This window comes from Rattus norvegicus, chromosome 12, assembly GCF_036323735.1.
Source record: "Rattus norvegicus strain BN/NHsdMcwi chromosome 12, GRCr8, whole genome shotgun sequence".
Taxonomy (NCBI): Eukaryota; Metazoa; Chordata; class Mammalia; order Rodentia; family Muridae; genus Rattus; species Rattus norvegicus.
The window spans coordinates 9234423-9262100 of record NC_086030.1 but is presented as its reverse complement, the minus strand read 5'-3'; the positions used below and the strand labels follow the sequence as shown (position 1 = coordinate 9262100).

Sequence of the window (27678 nt, the reverse complement as noted above, 5' to 3'; positions counted from 1 at the left end):
TTTCTCATGAGGGGGACATGCTGTTGCTGAAATAAACTTAACAATGGTTCTTCAAAATGCTGAACAAGAAAAGGATGAAAAGAGCTCCACTATGACATTTGAAAAAATAGAAAATTTTTAACTGAGAATAAAAGTGAGGGTGGCTATGAAAATGGATGTAATTATTGAAGCAACAGCCTATACATAGTTCAGGGAGCTTGTTCAATCAATGTATCTAGTATTTCATGATACAGTATGGAGTTAGACATCATCATGTTGTGAGAATTCCCACTACAGAACACAAGGCCATGTCTTAGAGACATCACTAAGATTAATAACAGTGTAGGGCATATGAGAAGAAGGTTACATAAGCACAACAGGATGATTAACCCATTATAACAGGGGCATTTTGCAATTGAAATTTGGTTTTGTAAAAGATCTTTATAAATTATACTATCCCATGTAATGATCTCAACTCCTGCTCAGATATGAAGGAAAAAACTTTTAAGAAACAAAGAACTTCTATGACGTCGCAGTTGGACAGGGGCTCTGTGCCCCACCAGGACCAAGTATGCACCACCCCACCAGTTAAAAAGGGAAGAAAACTGTTTGGAAGAGAACTCAGTTCCATTTGTCAGGATGGCATCCTGCCCGCAGCAATTCTGGTATGTCTCAAATGGTGTTTCTCTGCCTCTCCTAAGACAAAATCCTGCTTCTTAAATACCTGACCCCTTCACTTCTATCACCATGTGGAGCAAGAATTGTTTCTCAAATCATTGGCTTTCCAGTAGGACAATGAGAGAGGGCTATTCAGAAACCATCTATTGGAAAAGTTGGATTTAATCCCTTAACTATTTTGGAAAATCTGATATGAAGAAATGTTGCCTGATCTTTAAGGGATAATATTAGGGTGGGATGTGTAGAACAAAAGATTGAGGCACAAAACCAGCTTGAGGTCGTCTGTGTCCATGCCAGCACGTGCACTGCACCTGTGCACACCATTGGTCTGGTTCTCAAGGAACAAATAGTAGTCTGTGGTGTGTGAAGCCTGACCAGTATTTCTCTATCTTCTTCTCAGGACATGCTGTACCTACTAAAAAAGAAAGGGCCCACAACCACGGGTGTCTTTTTAGAACCTCCGAGTATAACTTTGTGGCAAACAGTAAAGGACAAATTGGATTCGGAAGAGGAGGTGGATATGAACAAGCAATCAGTTAATGTAGTGGCGTGGATCTTTAAGGTAGGGAATGTCTTTCCATCATCCACCTCAGGATTCCTCTCAGTCTATGGGAATAGTTGTCTTCATTTTGTATTCCCTTGAGTGACAGTAGATATGTATGAGAGAAATCGTATATGCTCAAAGTCTCCTCTGTTAGTGGATGATGTTTCAGAAATTGTTTAAGCAATGTGATTGTTGAACTATCAAAAGTGAACCGTCCCCTCATTTCTAGGAGACCAAATCTCAAAGCAAATGTCCCTATCCTCTGGTGTACGATTTTTCTGACTGTCTCAACCTATGCTCAGAGCCAACAGTTCAGGAGTTACTATGTATATATATAAACTGGGGCTCAGAGTCACAGGATAGTTTGTTCTTTGTACCTTGACTAGCTGTGGTTTTCAGTAATAGTCTCCATCCATTTCAAAGAGAACCTTTTTTGATGGGTAAGGGTATCTTATCTGTGAACATTAAGTTAAATATTTATAATAGAGTTCGGAGTTACACTTGTTTAGTGAAATAGGGGCAGGGCATTCTCTAAGAACCATGACCACATGTGCCTCCATGCGTCCAGTACCAGACGTGGCTTTCTGCTCCTGAGAAATTCGATAATAACTTCCTATGGTTGTCTTTATTGTGGGTATCATAATTGTATGTTTCTATCATTTAAAAATAGTATTCGAACTGGAGTATTGATCGCTTATATGTGCTAGTTTGCTCAGCTGTCCACTAGAGGCATGCTGAGCTAAGGAAAGATTTTCCTATAGTCCAAGTAAATCTGAAAATTTACTCTTTGGTCTCTAGCTTAAATAGATAAAACTTACTGGGCCCACATATCATGGAACGTTCTAACTAGGGGAAATTTGGGGAACTGTGAAGAAAGTTGGAACTAAACTGAAATTTACAGGCGAATGTACTTTGAATAATTTCCATGTTTAATTTTTTTCCACAAAAATATTTTTCCTCTCTTTATAAGGACTTCCTCCAAAACATCGAGGGAAGTCTAATGACTTCAAAACTATATGATGAGTGGATTCGTGTACCCGAAAAGGTCAATGATGAAGAGAAATTAGCCGCAGTGCAGAGGTAATTGTTGGCAAACTGTGAACAACCTCAACATAGAAGTAACATTTGCTTACACACATTAGAGATTATATATCACAGAAACATTTACTAAGAACACTGACAGACAGCAAAAGCTTTCAATTGTTCACAGACATGGAAGACACTTTTAAAAGAGTGTGAGTTACAGTGGGAATCACAGTAGCCCAGGCTTATAATCTTACTTTCATATTCCAATTAGATTTGTCTCTTTTCTGAATTGGGTAAATATTTCAAGCAATAATTTGAGTACAAACTCTTTCATTTTATTTACAGTGCATCCTGCATACGATACGATTACTCTGTTCCCTTCCTTCATATTTACAAATTGAGTATACTTGTTTTAAAATAACTCTCTCTGTGTTCAGTCTTTTAGATAAAATGCCACCTGAAAATGCGGCTCTTCTGAGGCAACTTTTTTGTATATTATATGAAATTAAAAGTAACTGTTCTGTTAATGAAATGTCTTCTTACCACCTATCTGTTGGGTTAGCCCCATGTCTCTTATTCGTGCCCAGCTTCTGCAATAATGGAGTGACAAATGATATTGGCAAAAAGGTAATTAGATAAGAACTTTATGCCTAGCATTGATAAGCCTTTACAATGAGACAGGAAAACAGGATTACCCTGAGAATCTTGGTTATTTTGTTGTTGTTGTTATTGTTGTTGTTGATTGTTTTGGTTTTTGTTTTGTTTCATTTTGTAAAGTAAGTACAGCTTTGAAAGGTGTTCTTCTGGAGGGAAGGAATCATTGGTGAATTTTAAGTAAAATATAAATGGGTATTTGAGCTCAGTGACTCAGTCTTTTGTCTTTGTCATTTAGAATATCCTTAGACTAAGCCAGTGAGAACAAATGCTGTAAAATGATACAAAAAAATAAAAAATAAATCCTAGGTACTTGGTTCAGCAATCAAGACTTAATTCTGACATATTCAGTGTAGAATGTGTGAAATTCTACTTGTTTTCAAGGTGGTTTCCCCAACAAAAAAAGGCAATGCAATTTGGATTTTTTTTATCAGATATGGTCCTTAAGAATTCCTGATTAATGTGAGTAAAATACCATTGGCTTCAGGATGCTGTTTATGATTGGTTTAGAGAAATTATTGTGTATGCTTTTCTATGTTAGCCATCTTTCAAGTACTATAATAAACTACCAAAACTTACGCAGTACAGTGATCAAATGGTTATTTTGACTCTAAGTATTTGAGTTTCTGATCCATTATTAATTGACCAATTTGTCCTTGGACCTGTAAGGAGCAAACTGTAAAACAACTCAACTGAGAAACAATAATATTCTTCATATTGTGTAGAATCAAAGATCAGGAGAAGACAGGGTTCCAAAGTACCTGCCATTGAAGATACATAATTATCCCATTTCCTCCCAGTAGATCTTATTTCAAATACCTCCCAATATAATGAATCATAAAATCAAGATGTTACCATTGCATCTGCACTGAGTCATCACTGTATTAAGATTAAGTAATTAACTAAATATGTGAAGAAATGGCACCTACCGTGATATATTGATGCAGCTGTTACCATTGCACTGCACTGAGACACATGAATTTCACTGCTCAGATGGGTTTGCCTGTCTCTTACTTTTTAGACAGCCCATGGGAACTTTCAGTAGGATGGTACCCACATTCAGAGGCCATCTTCCCTCCTTAGCTCTGCCTTTCTATAAGCAGCCTTATAGTCATGCTCACACATTTATGTATAAATGTAACCAAAGCTATTTCAGTGTACAGTATGTATCACATACTGGCCATCACAATGTAAAAACTGGAAATCATTCTCTTATGTAACATTGCACTGTGATGATCACACTTGAACATCTGATCTCACAATCTTTTAAATTTCTGACAAAAGCCTGCCCCTATTTCTAAGAGCTAAATTGTTCTCAGAACTTTGAACTGCATATTTTTAGCCCCCAAGACTAAGAAGTAAAATGTGATTTTGCAACCATGCAAAATGACAGAGACCCTCTGTGTTTGCCCTGTTTTTTCATAGATTTCTTTAGTAGAATTTATGATCGAAAATTCTACAAAAGTTTTTGGAGAAGACCTGGCTGCAGTGGGGCTTGGAACATCACTATATCATCCTCCTGGAGGAAAGTCCTCATGTTCCCAGAATAATGCAACAAATATTGGAAACATTAAGGAAACCGAACATGGACTTAGCAGCTGCCCCATTGGGAGAACATGCACTCCTGGCTATAATACACTGCCGAAAAGTCCAGCTGCTTCTCTTCCCTATGAAGGCCTTATAGGTACATATACTTGTTCTACTCCCAGAAATTAAAGTTAAACCAATGAGCACTGAAAATATGATTTATAACAAACAGCAATGAAGGATTTACCATGTGAGGGAAAATTTCACCTGTGCATTATACATATTATCCTATTGTTAGAATTTGCTTCCAAACTTTAGTACCTCTTTCCACTGGTCCTGAGTTTATGCTAGAGGTTAAACACAGAAATGAGATTAAGAAATTAAGAATATGTAAAGAAATGATACTTACAGTGTTATATTGATTCTTAACATTTTTTCCATCTTTATTAACTTGAGTATTTCTTGTTTACATTTCGATTGTTATTCCCCTTCCCGGTTTCACAGCCAACATCCCCCTAACCCCTCCCACTCCCCTTCTGTTCCCCTCTCTATCCTCCCCCCATTACCACCCTCCCCCCCAACAATCAAGTTTACTGGGGATTCAGTTTTGGCAGGACCAAGGGCTTCCCCTTCCACTGGTGCTCTTACTAGGATATTCATTGCTACCTATGAGGTTGAAGCCCAGGGTCAGTCCATGTATAGTCTTTGGGTAGTGGCTTAGTCCCTGGAAGCTCTGGTTGGTTGGCATTGTTGGTCATCTGGGGTGTTGAGCCCCTTCAAGCTCTTTCAGTCTTTTCTCTGATTCCTTCAACGGGGGTCCCATTCTCAGTTCAGTGGTTTGCTGCTGGCATTCGCCTATGTATTTGCTGTATTCTGGCTGTGTCTCTCAGGAGAGATCTGCATCCTGTTCCTGTCGGCCTGCACTTCTTTGCTTCATCCATTTTATCTAATTGGTGGCTGTATATGAATGGGCCACATGTGGGGCAGGCTCTGAATGGGTGTTCCTTCTGCCTCTGTTCTAAACTTTGCCTCCCGATTCCCTCCCAAGGGTATTCTTGTTCCCCTTTTAAAGAAGGAGTGAAGCATTCACATTTTGGTCATCCTTCTTGAGTTTCATGTGTTCTGTGCATCCAGGGTAATTCAAGCATTTGGGCTAATAGCCACTTATCAATGAGTGCATACCATGTGTGTTTTTCTGTGATTGGGTTACCTCACTTAGGATGATATTTTCCAGTTCCATCCATTTGCTTATGAATTTCATAAAGTCATTGTTTTTGATAGCTGAGTAATATTCCATTGTGTAGATGTACCACATTTTCTGTGTCCATTCCTCTGCTGAAGGGCATCTGGGCTCTTTCCAGCTTCTGGCTATTATAAATAAGGCTGCTATGAACATAGTGGAGCACATGTCTTTGTTATATGTAGGGGCATCTTTTGGGTATATGCCCAAGAGAGGTATAGTTGGGTCCTCAGGTAGTTCAATGTCCAATTTTCTGAGGAACCTCCAGACTGATTTCCAGAATGGTTGTCACCATCTGTTGTTGTAAAAATATAAAAACAATAAAAAGTATTGTTGGTCTTTTACCCCGCTGGGCCCACACCGCGGTGCCCAGATATCTGCTAGATTATCTTGGCGGAAACACAGCCCAGCCGCACACTTTCCTACACTCAAACCCTCACATAAAAGAACACACAATACAATAATCTTAGATCCAATTGGTAAGATATAATTGCCCACTTAAACATACAAAGCCTGGTACTATCCATCCCTTGAGAACATTAATAACAATCTGTATATACACAGAGCAGAATCTTTTTTTTCTTTTTTTTAAAATTTATTTAATACTTAATAATAATTCTTTGGTTTCCGGGCAAACATCCCCCTCCCCCCTCCCCTTCCTTATGGGTGTTCCCCTCCCAACCCTCCCCCCATTGCCACCCTCCCCCCAACAGTCTAGTTCACTGGGGATTCAGTCTTAGCAGGACCCAGGGCTTCCCCTTCCACTGGTGATCTTACTAGGATATTCATTGCTACCTATGAGGTCAGAGTCCAGGGTCAGTCCATGTATAGTCTTTAGGTAGTGGCTTAGTCCCTGGAAGCTCTGGTTGCTTGGCATTGTTGTACATATGGGGTCTCGAGCCCCTTCAAGCTCTTCCAGTTCTTTCTCTGATTCCTTCAACGGGGGTCCTATTCTCAGTTCAGTGGTTTGCTGCTGGCATTCACCTCTGTATTTGCTGTATTCTGGCTGTGTCTCTCAGGAGCGATCTACATCCGGCTCCTCTCAGTCTGCACTTCTTTGCTTCATCCATCTTGTCTAATTGGGTGGCTGTATATATATATGGGCCACATGTGGGGCAGGCTCTGAATGGGTGTTCCTTCAGTCTCTGTTTTAATCTTTGCCTCTCTCTTCCCTGCCAAGGGTATTCTTGTTCCCCTTTTAGAGAAGGAGTGAAGCATTCACATTTTGATCATCCGTCTTGAGTTTCATTTGTTCTAGGCATCTAGGGTAATTCAAGCATTTGGGCTAATAGCCACTTATCAGTGAGTGCATACCATGTATGTCTTTCTGTGATTGGGTTAGCTCACTCAGGATGATATTTTCCAGTTCCAACCATTTGCCTACGAATTTCATAAAGTCATTGTTTTTGATAGCTGAGTAATATTCCATTGTGTAGATGTACCACATTTTCTGTATCCATTCCTCTGTTGAAGGGCATCTGGGTTCTTTCCAGCTTCTGGCAATTATAAATAAGGCTGCGATGAACATAGTGGAGCACGTGTCTTTTTTATATGTTGGGGCATCTTTTGGGTATATGCCCAAGAGAGGTATAGCTGGATCCTCAGGCAGTTCAATGTCCAATTTTCTGAGGAAACACCAGACTGATTTCCAGAATGGTTGTACCAGTCTGCAATCCCACCAACAATGGAGGAGTGTTCCTCTTTCTCCACATCCTCGACAGCATCTGCTGTCACCTGAGTTTTTGATCTTAGCCATTCTCACTGGTGTGAGGTGAAATCTCAGGGTTGTTTTGATTTGCATTTCCCTTATGACTAAAGATGTTGAACATTTCTTTAGGTGTTTCTCAGCCATTTGGCATTCCTCAGCTGTGAATTCTTTGTTTAGCTCTGAACCCCATTTTTTAATAGGGTTATTTGTCTCCCTGCGGTCTAACTTCTTGAGTTCTTTGTATATTTTGGATATAAGGCCTCTATCTGTTGTAGGATTGGTAAAGATCTTTTCCCAATCTGTTGGTTGCCGTTTTGTCCTAACCACAGTGTCCTTTGCCTTACAGAAGCTTTGCAGTTTTATGAGATCCCATTTGTCGATTCTTGATCTTAGAGCATAAGCCATTGGTGTTTTGTTCAGGAAATTTTTTCCAGTGCCCATGTGTTCCAGATGCTTCCCTAGTTTTTCTTCTATTAGTTTGTTTGTGTCTGGTTTGATGTGGAGGTCCTTGATCCACTTGGACTTAAGCTTTGTACAGGGTGATAAGCATGGATCGATCTGCATTCTTCTACATGTTGACCTCCAGTTGAACCAGCACCATTTGCTGAAAATGCTATCTTTTTTCCATTGGATGGTTTTGGCTCCTTTGTCAAAAATCAAGTGACCATAGATGTGTGGGTTCATTTCTGGGTCTTCAATTCTGTTCCATTGGTCTATCTGTCTGTCTGTGTACCAATACCATGCAGTTTTTATCACTATTGCTCTGTAATACTGCTTGAGTTCAGGGATAGTGATTCCCCCTGAAGTCCTTTTATTGTTGAGGATAGTTTTAGCTATCCTGGGTTTTTTGTTATTCCAGATGAATTTTCAAATTGTTCTGTCTAACTCTTTGAAGAATTGGATTGGTATTTTGATGGGGATTGCATTGAATCTGTAGATCGCTTTTGGTAAAATGGCCATTTTTACTATATTAATCCTGCCAATCCATGAGCTTGGGAGATCTTTCCATCTTCTGAGGTCTTCTTCAATTTCTTTCTTCAGAGGCTTGAAGTTCTTATTGTACAGATCTTTTACTTGCTTGGTTAAAGTCACACCGAGGTACTTTATATTATTTGGGTCTATTATGAAGGGTGTCGTTTCCCTAATTTCTTTCTCGGCTTGTTTCTCTTTTGTATAGAGGAAGGCTACTGATTTATTTGAGTTAATTTTATACCCAGCCACTTTGCTGAAGTTGTTTATCAGGTTTAGTAGTTCTCTGGTGGAACTTTTGGGATCACTTAAATAAACTATCATATCATCTGCAAATAGTGATATTTTGACTTCTTCTTTTCCGATCTGTATCCCCTTGACCTCCTTTTGTTGTCTGATTGCTCTGGCTAGAACTTCAAGAACTATATTGAATAAGTAGGGAGAGAGTGGGCAGCCTTGTCTAGTCCCTGATTTTAGTGGGATTGCTTCAAGTTTCTCTCCATTTAGTTTAATGTTAGCAACTGGTTTGCTGTATATGGCTTTTAGTATGTTTACGTATGGGCCTTGAATTCCTATTTTTTCCAGGACTTTTATCATGAAGGGGTGTTGAATTTTGTCAAATGCTTTCTCAGCATCTAATGAAATGATCATGTGGTTTTGTTCTTTCAGTTTGTTTATATAATGGATCACGTTGATGGTTTTCCTTATATTAAACCATCCCTGCATGCCTGGGATGAAGCCTACTTGATCATGCTGGATGATTGTTTTGATGTGCTCTTGGATTCGGTTTGCCAGAATTTTATTGAGTATTTTTGCGTCGATATTCATAAGGGAAATTGGTCTGAAGTTCTCTTTCTTTGTTGGGTCTTTGTGTGGTTTAGGTATAAGAGTAATTGTGGCTTCATAGAAGGAATTCGGGAGTGATCCATCTGTTTCAATTTTGTGGAATAGTTTGGATAATATTGGTATGAGGTCTTCTATGAAAGTTTGATAGAATTGTGCACTAGACCAGTCTGGACCTGGGCTCTTTTTGGTTGGGAGACCTTTAATGACTGCTTCTATTTCCTTAGGAGTTATGGGGTTGTTTAACTGGTTTATCTGTTCCTGATTTAACTTTGGTACCTGGTATCTGTCTAGGAAATTGTCCATTTCCTGCAGATTTTCAAGTTTTGTTGAATATAGGCTTTTATAGTAAGATCTGATGATTTTTTGAATTTCCTCTGAATCTGTAGTTATGTCTCCCTTTTCATTTCTGATTTTGTTAATTTGGACACACTCTCTGGGTCCTCTCGTTAGTCTGGCTAAGGGTTTATCTATCTTGTTGATTTTCTCAAAGAACCAACTTTTGGTTCTGTTGATTCTTTCTATGGTCCTTTTTGTTTCTACTTGGTTGATTTCAGCTCTGAGTTTGATTATTTCCTGCCTTCTACTCCTCCTGGGTGTATTTGCTTCTTTTTGCACAGAGCAGAATCTTAACATCACCTGTCATCTTGTTCTGCCACGGTTTCTCAGCCCCTCTCCTCCGCCCTGTCTCCTCCTCTCTCCCCTAGTCTCCTCCTCTTCCTTCAAACTTCTCTCCCACCCATCCTTCCTTCTCCTCCAATGACAGGCCTCCTTCTATCCTGTACCTGCCTCACCTGTGACATCATCCTACATTTCACCCTTTTGTCTAATCAAAAAAAAAAGTTTCTCTCAAATATAAGCTAAGCACAACTACTATCATTTTGTAATTAAGAGCATAAAATATATCTAACACCCTGTCCAACACTATATCAGTTAAACAGAACATTTAGTTATCCATTCCAGCTTAAGAAAGGCTTAAAATCTGTATTATATCTTGGCTAGCTTGCATACTACCTGATAACTATCCAATAAAATATGTATATTTAGAGTTAAACAGCCTGATAGGCTATGAGACTATAATCAGTCTTCAACCCCATCAGAAATCTGGGAATGACCAAATCTCTATACACATAGGAAGCCTAACACGGCTTCCAGAACTGAGAGGTTGTAGAGACAAATCTCTGCTAGCACAGTCCCTTGTTAGCAACATGTGAGCTCAAATCTTCAGCCTTTTGGCCCAAAATCAACTGACAGACTCTAGAAATGCAGATTTTGAAGGGCTGATCACCCTGTCTTGGCAGGGTTTATCAGTCAACTATTCTGCATAATTTGTCCTTTTCTGGACAGTATTAGTCTGCAGATGAAACAGGCAGTTTTGTCCAGTGGCTGCCTAGCCACAAAGTATTGCCTTACCTGGAGGTAGATATGTTCACATTCTTCGTTAAATCCACCAAAGGGTAACTGTTAGGAGCAGATATGTCTCAACAAAAGATAAATAACTTTAAATCTCAAATTTTGTGGATTTCTGACATTTTTGAAAACCATCTATCTATATAAGACAATCTCGACTGTTGTCTTTATATCTTAATATTGTCTTGAAAGTTCTCTCACAAAGTCAGTAATATGTTTGGTATTTGGCCCTTAACTCACATGTGTAATCAACTCATAAGTTTGTAATGACATCAATAGAAGGACTGGCTCTAAACCTTGTACTTTTAATCTCTTTTAACAAATAAATTCTATATCAAAACAAAGATGATTTTAGCTTAGTTAACAAATAGGATTACGACTCTATAACTCAAACTACCCAATTCCTCCCTGTTAAAATACAATCATTTCTAAATTTCTCATAAAAATAACTTTAGAATAACCACTTCCAGCCCCCCAAAGTCCAGGGAATTGGGGCGACGACTTCTCCATAACTTCTTCAAGCTGTACATGGGCATTGAGATATCCTTAGGGGTAGGGGGTAGGAAGAATGAAGCAAATACTGTAGCGGGATGTGTCCTGACTGGACCCAGCTGAAAGTCTTTGAGACCAGGATTCCAAGTAGGCACACTCTGTAAAATACAACTCTGAAGACAAAAGTTTAGAATTGAGATATCTTTTTGTTTGATTCTCCTGAATAAATTTTTCAGGTGGTCTACCTCTATCAAATCTGATCAGTATGACTCTGTGAGGTTTCCAGAGCCTAATCACAGGTTTTAGAAACACAAAGACAAAATCTTTCTCCCAAAATACTGTGTTCCTTAGTCTGAAACCAGAAAAGCTTGTATCTTGCACTTTCTCCCAGAGTAATAATATAATCATAAAACTCAAAAGTCACACCCATCATGAATATTAAACAATTTTTTAAAAAAGGAAGTAAGCTAAACAATGAACCTGATAGGCTTTTGTACTCTGTGATACTGGGAAAGTATCCCAAAGTTCCCATGGAGCCCACGTTAAGAGAATTCGAGCTTCATGTTGTGGTATACATCAAAAGTAACCACAAACCCTCGCTAGCCAGCATCAACGAGCCATATGGCCTTTAGTGGTGTAATTCATAAAACAAACCAAATACCTTTTATCAATTCCAGTATCAATAAGCAACACATCAAACCAGGACTTTAGCCCAAAATATCTCAATCTGTTAAGCTCTCTACCCGGAACCACAGATTTTTCTTTAACCTTAATAACTTCTAAAATATATGCCTGCATTCACTCTCCTTGGTGTTACAGACATTAAATCACAACTCTCTACTTGGAGTTAGTGACTAATTTTCCCCTAAGTTCTGAACCGTGGATGAAAATCCCCACCTGATTCAGGTAATCTCTTTACTCTCTTCTTTCTAAAAACAAACTCAATCACCTTTTAATAATACCTGTAATTAAGAAGTAGCTTGTCTAACTAGGATTTCAACCCAAAATTCCCATGGAGCCCACATTAAAAAGAATATGAGTATCCTAAACAACTTTCTTTAAAAAGCAGCTTTTAATCTCTAACTCTCTGAGCTGCCATTACTTATCACACAGCAGGAGACCTACAGCCTGCCAGCCCAGGTGGCTTCCCCATTTCTTTGTTTGAATTCCTGCCCTTAAGATATCACATGACTTAACATGACATTGGCCTCCTCTTACTTAGAAAATAAAAACTTTCTCTCAACTCTAAGGGTTACTAGTGGATTCTTGTCCATCCCTTTGGCTTGCCATCTGTTGTTGTAAAAATATAAATATAAAAAAGATTAATGGTGTCTTTTACCCCGCTAGGTCCTTACCACAGTGCCCCAAGATATCTGCTAGATTATCTTGGCGGAAACACAGCCCAGCCGCACACTTCCCTACACTCAAACCCTCACATAAAAGAACCCACAATACAATAATCTTAGATCCAATTGGTAAGATATAATTGCCCACTTAAACATACAAAGCCCGGTACTATCCATCCCTTGAGAACATTAATAACAACCTGTATATACACAGAGCAGAATCTTAACATCACCTGCCATCTTGTCCTGCCACGGCTTCTCAGCCCCTCTCCTCCGCCCTGTCTCCTCCTCTCTCCCCTTGTCTCCTCCTCTTCCTTCAAACTTCTCTCCTGCCGATCCTTCTTTCTCCTCCAATGACAGGCCTCCTTCTATCCTGTACCTGCCTCACCTGTGACATCATCCTACATGTACTAGTCTGCAATCCCACCAATAATGGAGGAGTGTTCCTCTTTCTCCACATCCTCGACAGCATTTGCTGTCACCTGAGTTTTTGATCTTAGCCATTCTCACTGGTGTGAGGTGAAATCTCACAGTTGTTTTGATTTGCATTTCCCTTATGACAGAAGATGTTAAACATTTCTTTAGGTGTTTCTCAGCCATTAGGCATTCCTCAGCTCAGAATTCTTTGTTTAGCTCTGAATCCCTTTTTTTATAGGGTTATTTGTCTCCCTGCAGTCTACCTTTTTGAGTTCTTTATATATTTTGGATATAAGCCCTCTATCTGTTGTAGGATTGGTAAAGATCTTTTCCCAATCTGTTGGTTGTCGATTTGTCCTAACAACAGTATCCTTTGCCTAACAGAAGCTTTGCAGTTTTATGAGATCCCATTTGTCGATTCTGGATCTTAGAGCATAAGCCATTGGTGTTTTGTTCAGGATATTTTCTCCAGTGCCCATGTGATTGAGATGCTTACCCACTTTTTCTTCTACTAGTTTGAGTGTATCTGGTTTGATGTGGAGGTCCTTGATCCACTTGGACTTAAGCTTTGTACAGGGTGATAAGCATGGATCGATCTGCATTCTTCTACATGACTGACCTCAGGTTGAACCACCACCATTTGCTGAAAATGCTATCTTTTTTCCATTGGATAGTTTTGGCCCCTTTGTCAAAAATCAAGTGACCATAGGTGTGTGGGTTCATTTCTGGGTCTTCAATTCTATTCCACTGGTCTCTCTGTCTGACTCTGTACCACTACCATACAGTTTTTTATCACCATTGCTCTGTAATACTCCTTGAGTTCAGGTATAGTGATCCCCTCCCCCCAGAAGTCCTATTATTTTTGAGGATAGTTTTAGCTAGCCTGGGTTTTTTGTTATTCCAAATGAATTTGCAAATTGTTCTGTCTAACTCTCTGAAGAATTGGATTGGTATTTTGATGGGGATTGCATTGAATCTGTAGATCGCTTTTGGTAAAATTGCCATTTTTACTATATTAATCCTGCCAATGCATGAGCATGGGAGATATTTCCATCTTCTGAGGTCTTCTTCAATTTCTTTCTTCAGAGACTTGAAGTTCTTATCATACAGATCTTTCACTTGCTTGGTTAAAGTCACACTAAGGTATTTTATATTATTTGGGACTTTTATAAAGGGTGTCGTTTCCCTAATTTCTTTCTCGGCTTGTTTCTCTTTTGTATAGAGGAAGGCTACTGATTTATTTGAGTTAATTTTATACCCAGCCACTTTGCTGAAGTTGTTTATCAGGTTTAGTAGTTCTCTGGTGGAACTTTTGGGATCACTTAAATAAACTATCATATCATCTGCAAATAGTGATATTTTGGCTTCTTCTTTTCCGATCTGTATCCCCTTGACCTCCTTTTGTTGTCTGATTGCTCTGGCTAGAACTTCAAGAACTATATTGAATAAGTAGGGAGAGAGTGGGCAGCCTTGTCTAGTCCCTGATTTTAGTGGGATTGCCTCAAATTTCTGTCCATTTAGTTTAATGTTAGCAACTGGTTTGCTGTATATGGCTTTTAGTATGTTTACGTATGGGCCTTGAATTCCCATTCTTTCCAGGACTATTATGATGAAGGGGTGTTGAATATTGTCAAATGCTTTCTTAACATCTAATGAAATGGTCATGTGGTTTTGTTCTTTCAGTTTGTTTATATAATGGATTACGTTAATGGTTTTCTGAATATTAAACCATCCCTGCATGCCTGGGATGAAGCCTACTTGATCATGGTGGATGACCGTTTTGATGTGCTCTTGGATTCAGTTTGCCAGAATTTTATTGAGTATTTTTGCTTCGATCCTCATAAGGGAAATTGGTCTGAAGTTCTCTTTCTTTGTTGGGTCTTTGTGTGGTTTAGGTATAAGAGTAATTGTGGCTTCATAGAAGGAATTCGGTAGCAATCTTGTCTGTTTCAATTTTGTGGAATAGTTTGGATAGTATTGGTTTGAGGTCTTCTATGAAGGTCTGATAGAATTCTGCACAGAGCCTGCCTGGTCCTGGGCTCTTTTTGGTTGGGAGACCTTTAATGACTGCTTCTATTTCCTTAGGAGTTATGGGGTTGTTTAAATGGTTTATCTGTTCCTGATTTAACTTCGGTACTGGGTATTTGTCTAGGAAATTATCCATTTCCTGAAGATTTTTAAGTTTTATTGAATATAGGCTTTTGTAGTAGGATCTGATGATTTTTTGAATTTCCTCTGATTTGATAGTTATGTCTCCCTTTTCATTTCTGATTTTGTTAATTTGGACACACTCTCTGTTTCCTCTCATTACTCTTCTAAGGGTTTATCTATCTTGTTGATTTTCTCAAAGAACCAACTTTTGGTTCTGTTGATTCTTTCTATGGTCCTTTTTGTTTCTACTTGGTTGATTTCAGCTCTGAGTTTGATTATTTCCTGCCTTCTATTCCTCCTAGGTGTATTTGCTTCTTTTTGTTCTAGAGCTTTTAGGTGTGCTGTCAAGTTGCTGATATATGCTCTCTCCTGTTTCTTTCTGCAGACATTCAGAGCTATGAGTTTTCCTCTTAGCACAGCTTTCATTGTGTCACATAAGTTTGGGTATGTTGTACCTTCATTTTCATTGAATTCTAAGAAGTCTTTAATTTCTTTCTTTATTTCTTCCTTGACAAGGTCATCACTGAGTAGAGCATTGTTCAACTTCCATGTATATGTGGGCGTTCATCCCTTATTGTTATTGAAGACCAGCTTTAGCCCGTGGTGGTCTGATAGGACACATGGGATTATTTCTAACTTTCTGTATCTGTTGATGCCTTTTTTATGACCAATTATGTGGTCAGTTTTGGAAAATACCATGAGGTGGTGAGAAGAAGGTTTATCTTTTTGTTTTAGGATAGAAAGTTCTATAACTATCTTTTAAGTCAATTTGGTTCATGACTTCTCTTAGTCTGTCTATGTCTTTGTTAAATTTCTGTTTCCATGATCTGTCCAGTGTGAGTGGGGTGTTGAAATCTCCCACTATTATTGTGTGAGGTGCAATGTGTGCTTTGAGCCTTAGTAAGGTTTCATTTATGTATGTAGGTGCCCTTGTATTTGGAGCATAAATATTTAGGATTGAGAGTTCATCTTGGTGGATTTTTCCTTTGATGAATATGAAGTATCCTTATCTTTTTTGATGACATTTAGTTGAAAATCGATTTTGTTCAATATTAGAATGGCTACTCCAGCTTGCTTCTTCAGACCATCTGCTTGGAAAGTAGTTTTCCAGCCTTTCACTCTGAGGTAGTGTCTGTCTTTGTCTCTCAGGTGTGTTTCCTGTAGGCAGCAGAATGCAGGGTCCTCATTGAGTATTCAGCTTGTTAATCTATGTCTTTTCATTGGGAGTTGAGACCTTTGATGTAGAGAGATATTAAGGAATAGTGATTATTGCTTCCGGTTATATTCATATTTGGATGTGAGAATATGTTTGTGTGCTTTTCTTTTGTTTTGTTGCCAAGATGATTAGTTTCTTGCTTTTTCTAGGGTGTAGCTTGCCTCCTTATGTTGGGCTTTACCATTTATTATCCTTTCTAATGCTTGATTTGTAGAAAGATATTGGGTAAGTTTGGTTTTGTCATGGAATATCTTGGTTTCTCCATCTGTGTTAATTGAGAGTTTTGCTGGATACAGTACCCTGGACTGGCATTTGTGTTCTCTTAGGGTCTGTATGACATCTGTCCAGGATCTTCTGGTTTTCATATTCTCTAGTGAGAAGTCTGGTGTGATTCTGATAGGTCTGCCTTTATACGTTACTTGACCTTTTTCCCTTACTGCTTTTAATATTCTTTCTTTATTTTGTGCATTTGGTGTTTTACTATTATGTGACGGGAGGAGTTTCTTTTCTGGTCCAATCTATTTGGAGTTCTGTAGTCTTCTTGTATGTTTATGGGTATCTCTTTCTTTAGGTTAGGGAAGTTTTCTTCTATGATTTTGTTGAAGATATTTACTGGTCCTTTGAGCTGGGAGTCTTCACTCTCCTCTATACCTAGTATCCTTAGGTTTGATCTTCTCATTGAGTCCTGGTTTTCCTGTATGTTTTGAACCAGTAGCTTTTTCCATTTTACATTATCTTTGACCATTGTGTCGATGATTTCTATGGAATCTTCTGCTCCTGAGATTCTCTCTTCTAACTCTTGTATTCTGTTGGTGGTGCTTGTATCTGCAGCTCTTTGTCTCTTCCTTTTGTTTTCTATATCCAGGGTTGTTTCCCTTTGTGCTTTCTTTATTGCTTCTATTTCCATTTTCAATTCCTTCACCTGTTTGTGTTTTCCTGGAATTCTTTCAGGCATTTTTGTGATTCCTCTGAATAGGCTTCTACTTGTTTATTTCTGTTTTCCTGCGTTTCTCTAAGGGAGTTCTTCTTGTCTTTCTTGAAGTCTTCCAGCATCATGATCAAATGTGATTTTAAATCTAGATCTTGCTTTTCTGGTGTGTTTGGATATTGAGTGTTTGCTTTGGTGGGAGAATTGGGTTCCGATGATTGCCATGTAGTCTTGGTTTCTGTTGCTTGGGTTCCTGTGCTTGCCTCTCGCCATCAGGTTGTCTCTGGTGTTACCTTGTTCTGATATTTCTGACAATGGCTATACTGTCCTATAGGCCTGTGTGTCAGGGGTGCTGTATACCTGTTTTCCTGTTTTCTTTCAGCCAGTTATAGGAACAGAGTGTTCTGGTTTCAGGTGTATAGTCTTTCCTGTCTACTGGTCTTCAGCTGTTCCTGTGGGTCTGTATCCTGAGTCCACCAGGCAGGTCGCTTGGAGCAGAGAAATTGGTCTTACCTGTGGCCCAGCGGCTCAAGTTGCTGGTTGGGGGCTGCTGTTGAGCTCTCCGTGAGGGCGGCAACCAGGAGGGCCTGGGCTGCCTTTTCCTGGCCCCCCTTACACCGGGATCCCAGATGGTATTGTGTGTTTTCCTCTGGAGTCAAAAATGTGGGCAGAGTGTAGTGTCTTCTGGTTTCCCAGGCATGTCTGCCCCTCTGAAGGTTTAGCTCTCCCTCCCACGGGATTTTGATGCAGAGAACTGTTGATCCGGTGTCTTCAGGTCCGGGCTGTGTCTGGAGTGCAGGGATCCTGCTGCTCGAGTGCTGATTCTTAACATTCTCAACATAGACCCTTTTTTATTTTCCTCCATTATATTAACCTGGGTATTTCTTATTTACATTTCGATCTTTATTCCCTTTCCTGGTTTCCAGGCCAGCATTCCCCTAACCCCTCTGCCTTACCTTTTCTATGGGTGCTCCCTCCTCATCCTCCCCCCATTACTGCCCTCCCCCCAACAATCACGTTCACTGGAGATTCTTTCTTGGCAGGAACAAGGGCTTCCCCTTCCACTGGTGCTCTTAATAGGCTATTCATTGCTACCTGTGCAGTTGGAGCCCAGGGTCAGTCCTTGTATAGTCTTTGTGTAGTGGCTTAGTCCCTGGAAGCTCTGGTTGGTTGGCATTGTTGTTCCTATGGGGTCTCAAGCCCCTTCAAGCTCTTTCAGTCCTTCCTCTGATCCTTCAATGATGGGGGTCTCATTCTCAGTTCACTGTTTTGCTGCTGGCTCTGAATGGGTGTTCCTTCTACCTCTCTTCTACACTTTGCCTCCCTATTCCCTCCTAAGGGTATTCTTGTTCCCCTTTTAAAGAAGGAGTGAAGCATTTGAATTTTGGTCATCCTTCTTGAGTTTCATGTGTTCTGTGCATCTAGGGTAATTCAAGCATTTGGGCTAATAGCCACTTATCAAGGAGTGCATACCATGTGTGTTTTTCTGTGATTGGGTTACCTCACTCAGGATGATATTTTCCAGTTCCATCCATTTGCCTATGAATTTCATAAAGTCATTGTTTTTGATAGCTGAGTAGTATTCCATGTGTAGATGTACCACATTTTCTGTATCCATTCCTCTGTTGAAGGGCATCTGGGTTCTTTCCAGCTTCTGACTATTATAAATAAGACTGCTATGAACATAGTGGAGCACATGTCTTTGTTATATGTAGGGGCATCTTTTGGGTATATGCCCAAGAGAGGTATAGCTGGATCCTCAGGCAGTTCAATGTCCAATTTTCTAAGAAACCTCCAGACTGATTTCCAGAATGGTTTACTAGTCTGCAATCCCACCAACAGTGGAGGAGTGTTCCTCTTTCTCCACATCCTCGCCAGCATTTGCTGTCACCTGAGTTTTTGTTCTTAGCCATTCTGACTAGTGCGAGGTTGAATCTCATAGATTCTTAAAATAAAGAAAATAGCAACTCAATAGCAAATTGGATTTTCTCTATGTAACAGCTCTGGCCGTCATGGAGCTTGATCAGTGAACCAAACTGAAATCAAATTTACATAGATCCCCTTGGCTCTGCTTCCTGAGATCTAGAAATAAAGGCATGTGCCAGCATCCTAGTCTTTTATGAAAATCTGAAAATATAGCATAATAACCCATATGGTTGACATAGACACTACGATCTCAGATTTGAGCTCACAGATCAGTGGAGAAAGCCAAGGAATGTAACAGAAGTGCAATTAGGCAAATTGTGTTGTGAAGCACAGATACTGCTGGTACTTTACTGTTGTCCACGGCAGTCACAAAGTCACACAAGGGGATGAAAAGATTGGTACTATATGACTGTTTGATTCTAATACCTTTAAGCATAGCTTTCAAGGCAAACACAATAACTTACGCCTTATACATGAAGAATGGGCCATATACAACTATATATCGAGTGACTTATGAAGCAAGATCATTATAAATGTTGTAATATTAATTAGTTATTTTCTGTGTGTGATATTGCATAAGGCATGCAGGTGGTAAAGGGAAAAAGGTACACTAGGGCTAAATGAAGACTAAATGAGTTCAGCAATTACAGCAATGATTTCCCTTCTTCCTTAGATTCACAAAAACACGAAGGCATTGTATATACTAACCCAACTGTAACATCTATTAATCCACCACAAGCAAAACAGAAATGTTTGTTTGGCAAATCTCTTTCGGGTCTTTTAGAAGACAAAACGTTGCCTACTCCAAAACTTGTGAGTATCAGTTTGGGTTTCTACAGCACCTTCATTCTAAGGAATTATTTAATCAAACAAATTAATGTTTAGATGACCTATACATGAAGATAAGATCATTTTAAAATAGAAATAATTTGCACTGAAGTTTGAGTCATGTAATTGAAAGAAATCAAAAATACAGAATAAAAAGAAATAATATTCCCATGTTTTACCCTGATTGCATCAAAGATCCTAACCCACCAGCTTCTTGGATGAAATGGGTCTAGGGAAGTACACCGCTGATAACCCGACTATAAAGTCTTCCAGCTTCTTTATGACTCCATATTATTCTGGAGTCAATCCCTTAATATCATTGCCTCTGAGATTACTCAATCTTTTATAATTAATGATATCTATAGACTTTTACTGTGCATTATCAATGAATTAGATATATACATTATTTTTTTGCTATATAGTAACATCTTTTATCATAGTGGACTAGATTTAAATGCTGCCTAATATGGCTTAATCTATTTTAAACTAGTTACTAAACTTCTTTGGAAATATATATTTACTGTCCACATCTATTTTAGCACTATAGCTGAGCTAGGAATTTATGCTATGTGTGATCAAATTTATCTTGTCAGACACATGAGCATTACTACACATTTCTTAGGCATTTTAGAGCAGAGTTTTCTGGTAACCATGTTTTTGATCATGTAATCAATTGAAAATAGAGAAAATATGGAATAAATCGGTGTATGGTAGTCATTTTTAGAGAATAAAATTATGGAGGAATAATTGACAAATACTTGGGTTCTTAAATGTGACAGTATCTTTAGACATAGTTAAAAATAAGAAGTCACAGAAAGGGTTGGGGATTTAGCTCAGTGGTAGAGCACTTGCCTAGCAAGTGCAAGGCCCTGGGTTTGGTCCCCAGCTCCGAAAAGAAGAAAAGAAAAAAAAAAGAAAGAAGTCACAGAAAAGGAAATTAAAGTCTTAGAAGTATAGTGAAATAATATTTATTAAAATAAAAAACAGGATACATAATAGAGTCCATGACAGACAGGAAGTAAAATACTGATTTGATCTCTAGAAGGGAAATATCCCAATATTTACTTAGAATGCCATGCTTGAGAAAGATATTCATAGAAGGAAACAGAAAGTAATAAAGGACCATTCACCAAAATGCTTTGGGGAACAGAAGTCCAAACAAAACCATGATGTTACAAATGGGGGGAAAATGGATTAGGGAAGAAAATGTATTTGGAAGCTAAAACAGAAAAAAGTTCAATGACTACTTTATTCCTCTCAGTTATAGCTGTGCAGCCAAAACTGTTCTTGCTCAGGTTCACAATAAAAGACATATTTGTGCTTCAGGTGTGTATTTCTAATACTACAAGCTTATCCTTATCCCACACAGGATATGTTATCCATAATTGCAGAGAAAGGACAAGAATCAGATCACATATTCAAAATTCTACCTAAAGAATCACACTGGTCCCTGAGGTGTAGGGTTAACAGTGACAACACATTGACTGGAACGAAGAATACGTGCTTATAACAGCATCGTTCTTAAAGATAAGGAAGGGTTTTACATCATCAACATTAACATCCCTCTAGAGATGCGTATGTCCTTTCTGTCCTTTTTTTTTTTTTTTTTTTGATTCTTTTTCTCAGAGCTGGGGACCGAACCCAGGGCCTTGCGCTTCCTAGGCAAGTGCTCTACCACTGAGCTAAATCCCCAACCCCCTTTCTGTCCTTGAGATTACATGAGGATGTCTGTTTCCTGGAGCTATGGACACATGGCGTCTTGATAAGAGGCATAGCATTTAAAAGTCTGACAACCTCAAAGATCCATCACAGAGACACTGGTGAACAACCTCTGTTGGAAGTTAACATCCTCATATATCAGATGGGCTTTAGTTTGGCATTACAAAAGTTTTCCTGATTTCACCTCTGACCATACCATGTGAAGTAATAGTGGAACAAGTTATAATAGTGGTAAAAGTGTGTTTCACAAAACACGTTTCAATAACACTTACCAAAAAATGTCCTTCAGAAATAACAGCTCAAAATGGCTAGTCCACCACTGATCAAGAATTGGTGTAAACAGGCGAAGGCTGGGCGGGGTGGGAATGGGGTTCCTGCGGTCAGCCAGGGGGACAGCACAGGAGGCAGCGGCTTCAGCAGAGCAGATTGTCGCTCGGCTGCAGGCACTGATGGAATGGATAGGTAACAGAAGACCACTTCTCTTCCTCCTCAGGGCTTCAGCATGACCGAGTCCTTCCTGCACCCCACCAGCAGCCCTAGTGAACACCGCCGGGCCGAGCATGGCAGCGGGCTGACCTGGACTCCCAGCTCCGAGGAGATCAGCCCTACAAAATTTCCTGGATTGTACCGGACGGGTGAGCCTTTGCCTCCCCATGACATCCTCCACGAGCCTCCTGATATCGTGTCAGATGATGAGAAAGACCATGGAAAGAAAAAAGGAAAATTTAAGAAAAAGGAGAAAAGGACTGAAGGGTACGCTGCCTTCCAGGAAGACAGCTCTGGAGATGAAGCTGAAAATCCTTCCAAGATGAAGAGGTCCAAGGGAATCCATGTGTTCAAAAAGCCCAGCTTCTCTAAAAAGAAGGAAAAGGATTTTAAAATCAAAGAAAAGCCCAAAGAAGAAAAGCATAAAGAGGAAAAGCATAAAGAAAAGAAATGTAAAGTCTTGATGGCAGCCGATGTTGTTAAAGAGTGGAAGGAGAAGAAGAAAAAGAAAAAGCCAACTCAGGAGTCAGAGGTGCCTCAGACGGACGCCCCAAGTCTCAGACCCATTTTCGGCGTTCCCTTGGCTGACGCAGTAGAGAGGACCATGATGTATGACGGCATCCGGCTGCCAGCTGTCTTCCGAGAGTGCGTGGACTACATGGAGCAGCACGGCATGAAGTGTGAAGGCATCTACCGAGGGTCAGGAGTCAAATCAAAGGTAGATGAGCTGAAAGCAGCCTATGACCGAGAGGAGTCTCCAAACTTGGAAGAATATGAACCTAACACTGTAGCCAGCTTGCTGAAGCAGTATTTGAGAGACCTTCCCGAGAATTTGCTTACCAGAGAGCTTATGCCCCGATTTGAAGAGGCTTGTGGGAGGACCACAGAGACGGAGAAAGTGCAAGAGTTCCAGCGCTTGCTCAGGGAACTGCCCGAGTATAACCACCTTCTGCTTTCCTGGCTCATTGTGCACATGGACCACATCATTGCGAAGGAGATAGAAACCAAGATGAACATCCAGAACATCTCTCTAGTGCTGAGCCCAACTGTCCAGATCAGCAATCGGGTCCTGTATGTGCTTTTCACACATGTGCAAGAGCTCTTTGGCACCGTGGTCCTGAAGCAAGTAACAAGACCTCTGCGTTGGTCCAACACGGCCACAATGCCTACACTGCCAGAGACCCAAACAGGCATCAAGGAAGAGATCAGGAGACATGAGTTCCTTTTGAACTGTTTACATCGAGATCTGCAGCGCGGGATAAAGGACTTATCTAAAGAAGAAAGATTATGGGAAGTACAGAGGATTCTGACTGCCCTCAAGAGAAAGCTGAGGGAAGCTAAAAGACAAGAGTGTGAGACCAAGATTTCCCAGGACATAGCCAGCCTTTTGAAAGAGGATGTTTCCGAAGAAGAAACGAGCGAAAATGAGGAGGACATAAATATCCTCCTTGCCCAGGAGAATGAGATCCTGACTGAGCAGGAGGAGCTCCTGGCCATGGGGCAGTTTCTGCGTAGTCAGATCGCCTCGGAGAAAGAAAAGGTCCACTGCCTCCGAGCTGAGATTGCGGAGATCCAGAGTCACCAGCATGGCCGCAGCGAGACAGAGGAGCACTCTTCTGACAGCGAGTACGACAGCAAGGATGAGGAGGAGCTGCAGATCATTCTGGAAGACTTACAGAGGCAGAATGAAGAGTTAGAAATAAACAACAATCACTTGAACCAAGCAGTCAGTGAAGAGCGGGAGGCCATCGTTGAGCTCCGAGTGCAGCTCCGGTTGCTCCAGATGCAGGGAGCCAAGTCTGAGCAACAGCTCCAGGAGGAGGAGCCCGAGAGGCAAGGGGACACAGGCCCACTGCCCTGTGAGGGTGTCCCTGAGGTGATAGCAGCCAAGGAGCAGGTGAAGCCCTCGCCCAGCAAAGACCCGAAGGAGACGGATCTGAACTGCCCCGGCCCTGTGCATCATACTGTAAGCCAGAGTCCACTGCCTGTCCTGCCCGGCAGCGTTCTGTAAAGGCTCTCAGAGACGCTCACTCTTGCACACGTCTGACTCCGTGTCAGGCTCAGGTCCTGGGAGGGTGAAGTGGTGGACACTCGGTGGTGGGGGGCTTGCAGGGAACACAGGCATTTCCAGATAGTGTCAGTTTATTTGAAAATTAATTTTCTTTGATAAAAATAACTATTTTAACCCTTGAGTGGCTTCTTTTTAAACCAAAAAACTTTTTGCTTTTGTTGTTGTTGTTGTTGTTGTTGTTGTTGTTGTTCTTTAAATCACAGTAAAATCATGATCTCTTTCTTATCAAAGGGTGGGAACCAAACCAGGTCACTTCTGCGCCTGCCTTGTGGACACTCGTGGTCTCACCAACCCTGCAGGGTCCCTGGCCACTCTTGCTTGTTCCTTCCACACCTTTTGATGCCGATTGTTCAGTGGGGATCTGCCTCATATTCTCTGACTGGCCAAAAAGGCTCACGCTGGGGTTCCTTGTTCCTGCCCTGTGTGTACCACTTTTCTTTTCCAGCTCCGAGTCTGTCAATGTGAGTCAGGACGGCCCAGTTTGGTTGCAGAGGGAGATTACCATGCAGCCTGCCACCAGCCTGGGCAGGGCAGGCCACCCACTCACTGCCAGGGAGCAGCAAGGGCCTCTTCTCAGAGGTGACCCTGAGGTTGCAAAGGACGCTTCTCACACCAGAGTCCTTTTCCACACTGACCTTCCAGGAAAGTCACCTTCCACAGTGACTTCAGTTGCTAGCTTGGGCTGGGATACCCACACCTGTGCCAGGATAAGCCATGTAGATGCTGTCATGCACAACTTTCACCTGTCCATGTCATCTCAAGGGGCTGCTTAAGGACTCTGACAGAACTGAGCGGAAGGAAGGAAAGAATAACTGTAATTGACCCCACCTGGTGTTTGCCTCTAACCCAGACAACTGCTCCCAGCCGTCTGGGAGGCCTGACTCTTAGGCAACCGGATTTCACTGTCAGATGAGTGGCCCCCAGGGAGGTCCCCTGTGGCTCTGAAGACAAATGCCACACTCTAAAGTGAGCAACAAACCCACAGGAGGGCTCTAGTCTACTCCTAGTTAGTATTTATTTCAGCACCTATTTTGTGCGATTTTTCATTAGCCTCTACCTATTGCACTGTTGTGACTTGTTGGCCATTATTTGATTTTTGTACAGTAAAAAAAGCTTTGTTATAGAAATCAGCATACTATTTTTTAAATCTGGAGAGAAGATATTATGGAGACTGGAAAGGTGGTCAGGTGTCAAATGCTACACCCGTCAGATGTGCGACACTCATTTTATATTTGCTGGCAATATTGAAGAATTCTTTTTGTTTGTGTAAACTCTAATTTCTATCAAGGTATCATGGGTTTTTAAAATTTCATTACAAATGTCTCAATGTTGGTTAACTAATTTTTGCCAGGACCATTATTAAGGAAATAAATTCAGCGACCTTTGAGAAAAAAAAAATTGGTGTTCGATGTTGGATATTGCCCTCCCTACAGTAGATACATGGAATTGTTTTCATTCCCAATCAAAAAAAAAAAAACTAACCAGCAATTTCACTTTATCTGAATATTCACACTGGTCCCTGAGGGATAAGATAGACACCGAACGATATATTAATTGGAATGAAGAATGGGCGCTTGTTATACCATCCCTGTTTCCTGGAACCATGGACTCATGATAAGATGCATGGCAGGTAAAAGTCTGACAAAGATTAGAATGTCACAAGATTCATCCCAAAGACACAGGTGAACAGCTTCTGTTGGAAGGTAAAATAATCATATAACAGATCGGCTTTAGTTTGGCATTACATATATTCCCACTTGTCCCCGCCAGCGGGGACCCAGTTATTCAGGGTCCCGAAGGGGCGCTACCCTTGGGCCTAAATGGGGGGCGAGAGAAGAAGGAGACCAAGCAAGATTCTGTTGTCAAGGTCTCGTTTATTGGGGTGAATGTTACAGCTTTTAAGGCTTTCAGGTAGGGGGAGTGTCCTTTGTGAAACACAGAGGAGGGGGAGGTGCGGATATAGGTAGTGATAGCTGGAGGCAAAGAGGTCAGGCGGTAGACGATGAGGTCAGGCGGTGGAGACACCGGGTGTTGATTCAGGAGGTAACAGGTATCTGCTAAGGGAGCTGAGGCATCCCTTGAATGTTATCTTCCTGTGCCATAAATTCATGGGAGAGGCTTTCATTCAACAATCTCAAGACTTAAGGCAGTCATCTTAGGGGTGAGTCTCTGTGGCCAAACAGCCCAAAGTCACCTAGCCACTTTGAGCCATGCAGTCAAAAAGCGGCTAGGCCCAAATCCAATACGGCTCCGTGCATCTCCCCCATTTTTCTTTTATAAAAAACCATTAGGTGGAAGTAGTCCCCCCATTTTTCTTTTATAAAAGACCATTAGGTGGAAGTAGTGGTCTGAGAGAGATCAGACATGCCTCACAGAGTGCCCAGCTCGGCCATGGTGAGCCACTCATGCAGTTAGGACTGCACCCCAATGGCTAGGAATGAACTTATGCTGTAACACACCGTTCTGGGCTATACGTGTGTGTTATTGGGGGAGAAACTGGGCAGAGGAGCATTTGACCGGCCCGCACGTTTAAACGGGGTGTAGCCACCTCTGTCTTAGGATCGACCTCTCAAACCCCAGCCTCTCTGTCATAGGACCACCTTGTCGCCCTCAAGGCTCCATGTCTAGATTGGTCAAGGGTCAGAGGAAGTTGCCCGTCACTGAGGAAAGCTACATTGGATCATCTTCTCATTCCTCTTACTTGAGCCCAGGGGCGAAAGAGTAGGAGCCAGATGGCATTAATATAAGAGATTGTGGAAATTGAGCCTCTCCCGATGATAAGTAGTGGGCACCTCATCTGGTTCTCCTCAGCTGCTATGGCCATACCACCAAGGACCTAGTCAAGCCTCTCCTGTAATAAAATTTAGAATTCCCAATTGTTAGCAACTACTCCAGAAAGTTCACCCACTGTGCTTGCCTAACAATAGATTGGGAGAGGGTAGCTCCAGACACTGCAGACACAATGACTGCAGCAGTAATGGCTGCTACAATAGCAGCGAAAGTGCCAAGGTCTTTCCCAGGACAGTTCAGGATCGGCCATCCTTCTCTGGAACAACCAGCAGGCAATGGAACCATGTCTGAGATCTGCAAAACCAGGGCAGAGTTCCCCAGTCCACAGCAGCTTCCACCAAGCAACAGTGCACAGAGGGTCGGAGCGCAGGCCGTGGTGGGACGGGACACAATGACTCCAGCAACGCCAGAATTTCTGTGATGACAAAAGATGAGTGGGAATCCTCCATATTCCTCCAAGGACACAGGAATGACTCCAGGGACCCGAACCAGGAGAGCTGAATCTTCATGCTCCCAGGATCAGCAAGTCTCACCAGCCACTCGGGCAGCTGGCACACTCCTGTAGCCTCCTGTAGAAAAAACACAAAGATTCCCTCTTCCCCATATAAAATATCTGAACAGGATCATGCCAATATGTGGATCTTTCTATTTCACCTAGGCAGAAGTATGCTTAGTTGTAGGGTGCCATAAACTCAGAGTGTTCCTTGGCATCCAAATTTTAAAATTGAAA

The 27678-nt window shown here is 41.0% G+C and overlaps 1 protein-coding gene across 1 annotated transcript in view; it reads left to right on the top strand.

Moving 5' to 3' along the window:
• Window positions 1-24272, top strand: part of Ralbp1l1 (ralA binding protein 1 like 1) — a 42530-nt gene extending 18258 nt beyond the window's left edge. Inside the window, 8 exon segments of the mRNA XM_056984758.2 lie at window positions 466-644; window positions 1058-1219; window positions 2172-2281; window positions 2665-2854; window positions 4307-4565; window positions 19728-19867; window positions 22095-24018; window positions 24021-24272. Coding sequence (XP_056840738.2) covers window positions 466-644; window positions 1058-1219; window positions 2172-2281; window positions 2665-2854; window positions 4307-4565; window positions 19728-19867; window positions 22095-24018; window positions 24021-24166 — 3110 coding nt within the window. The 3' untranslated portion in view covers window positions 24167-24272.
• Window positions 24273-27678: the final 3406 nt, after the last annotated feature.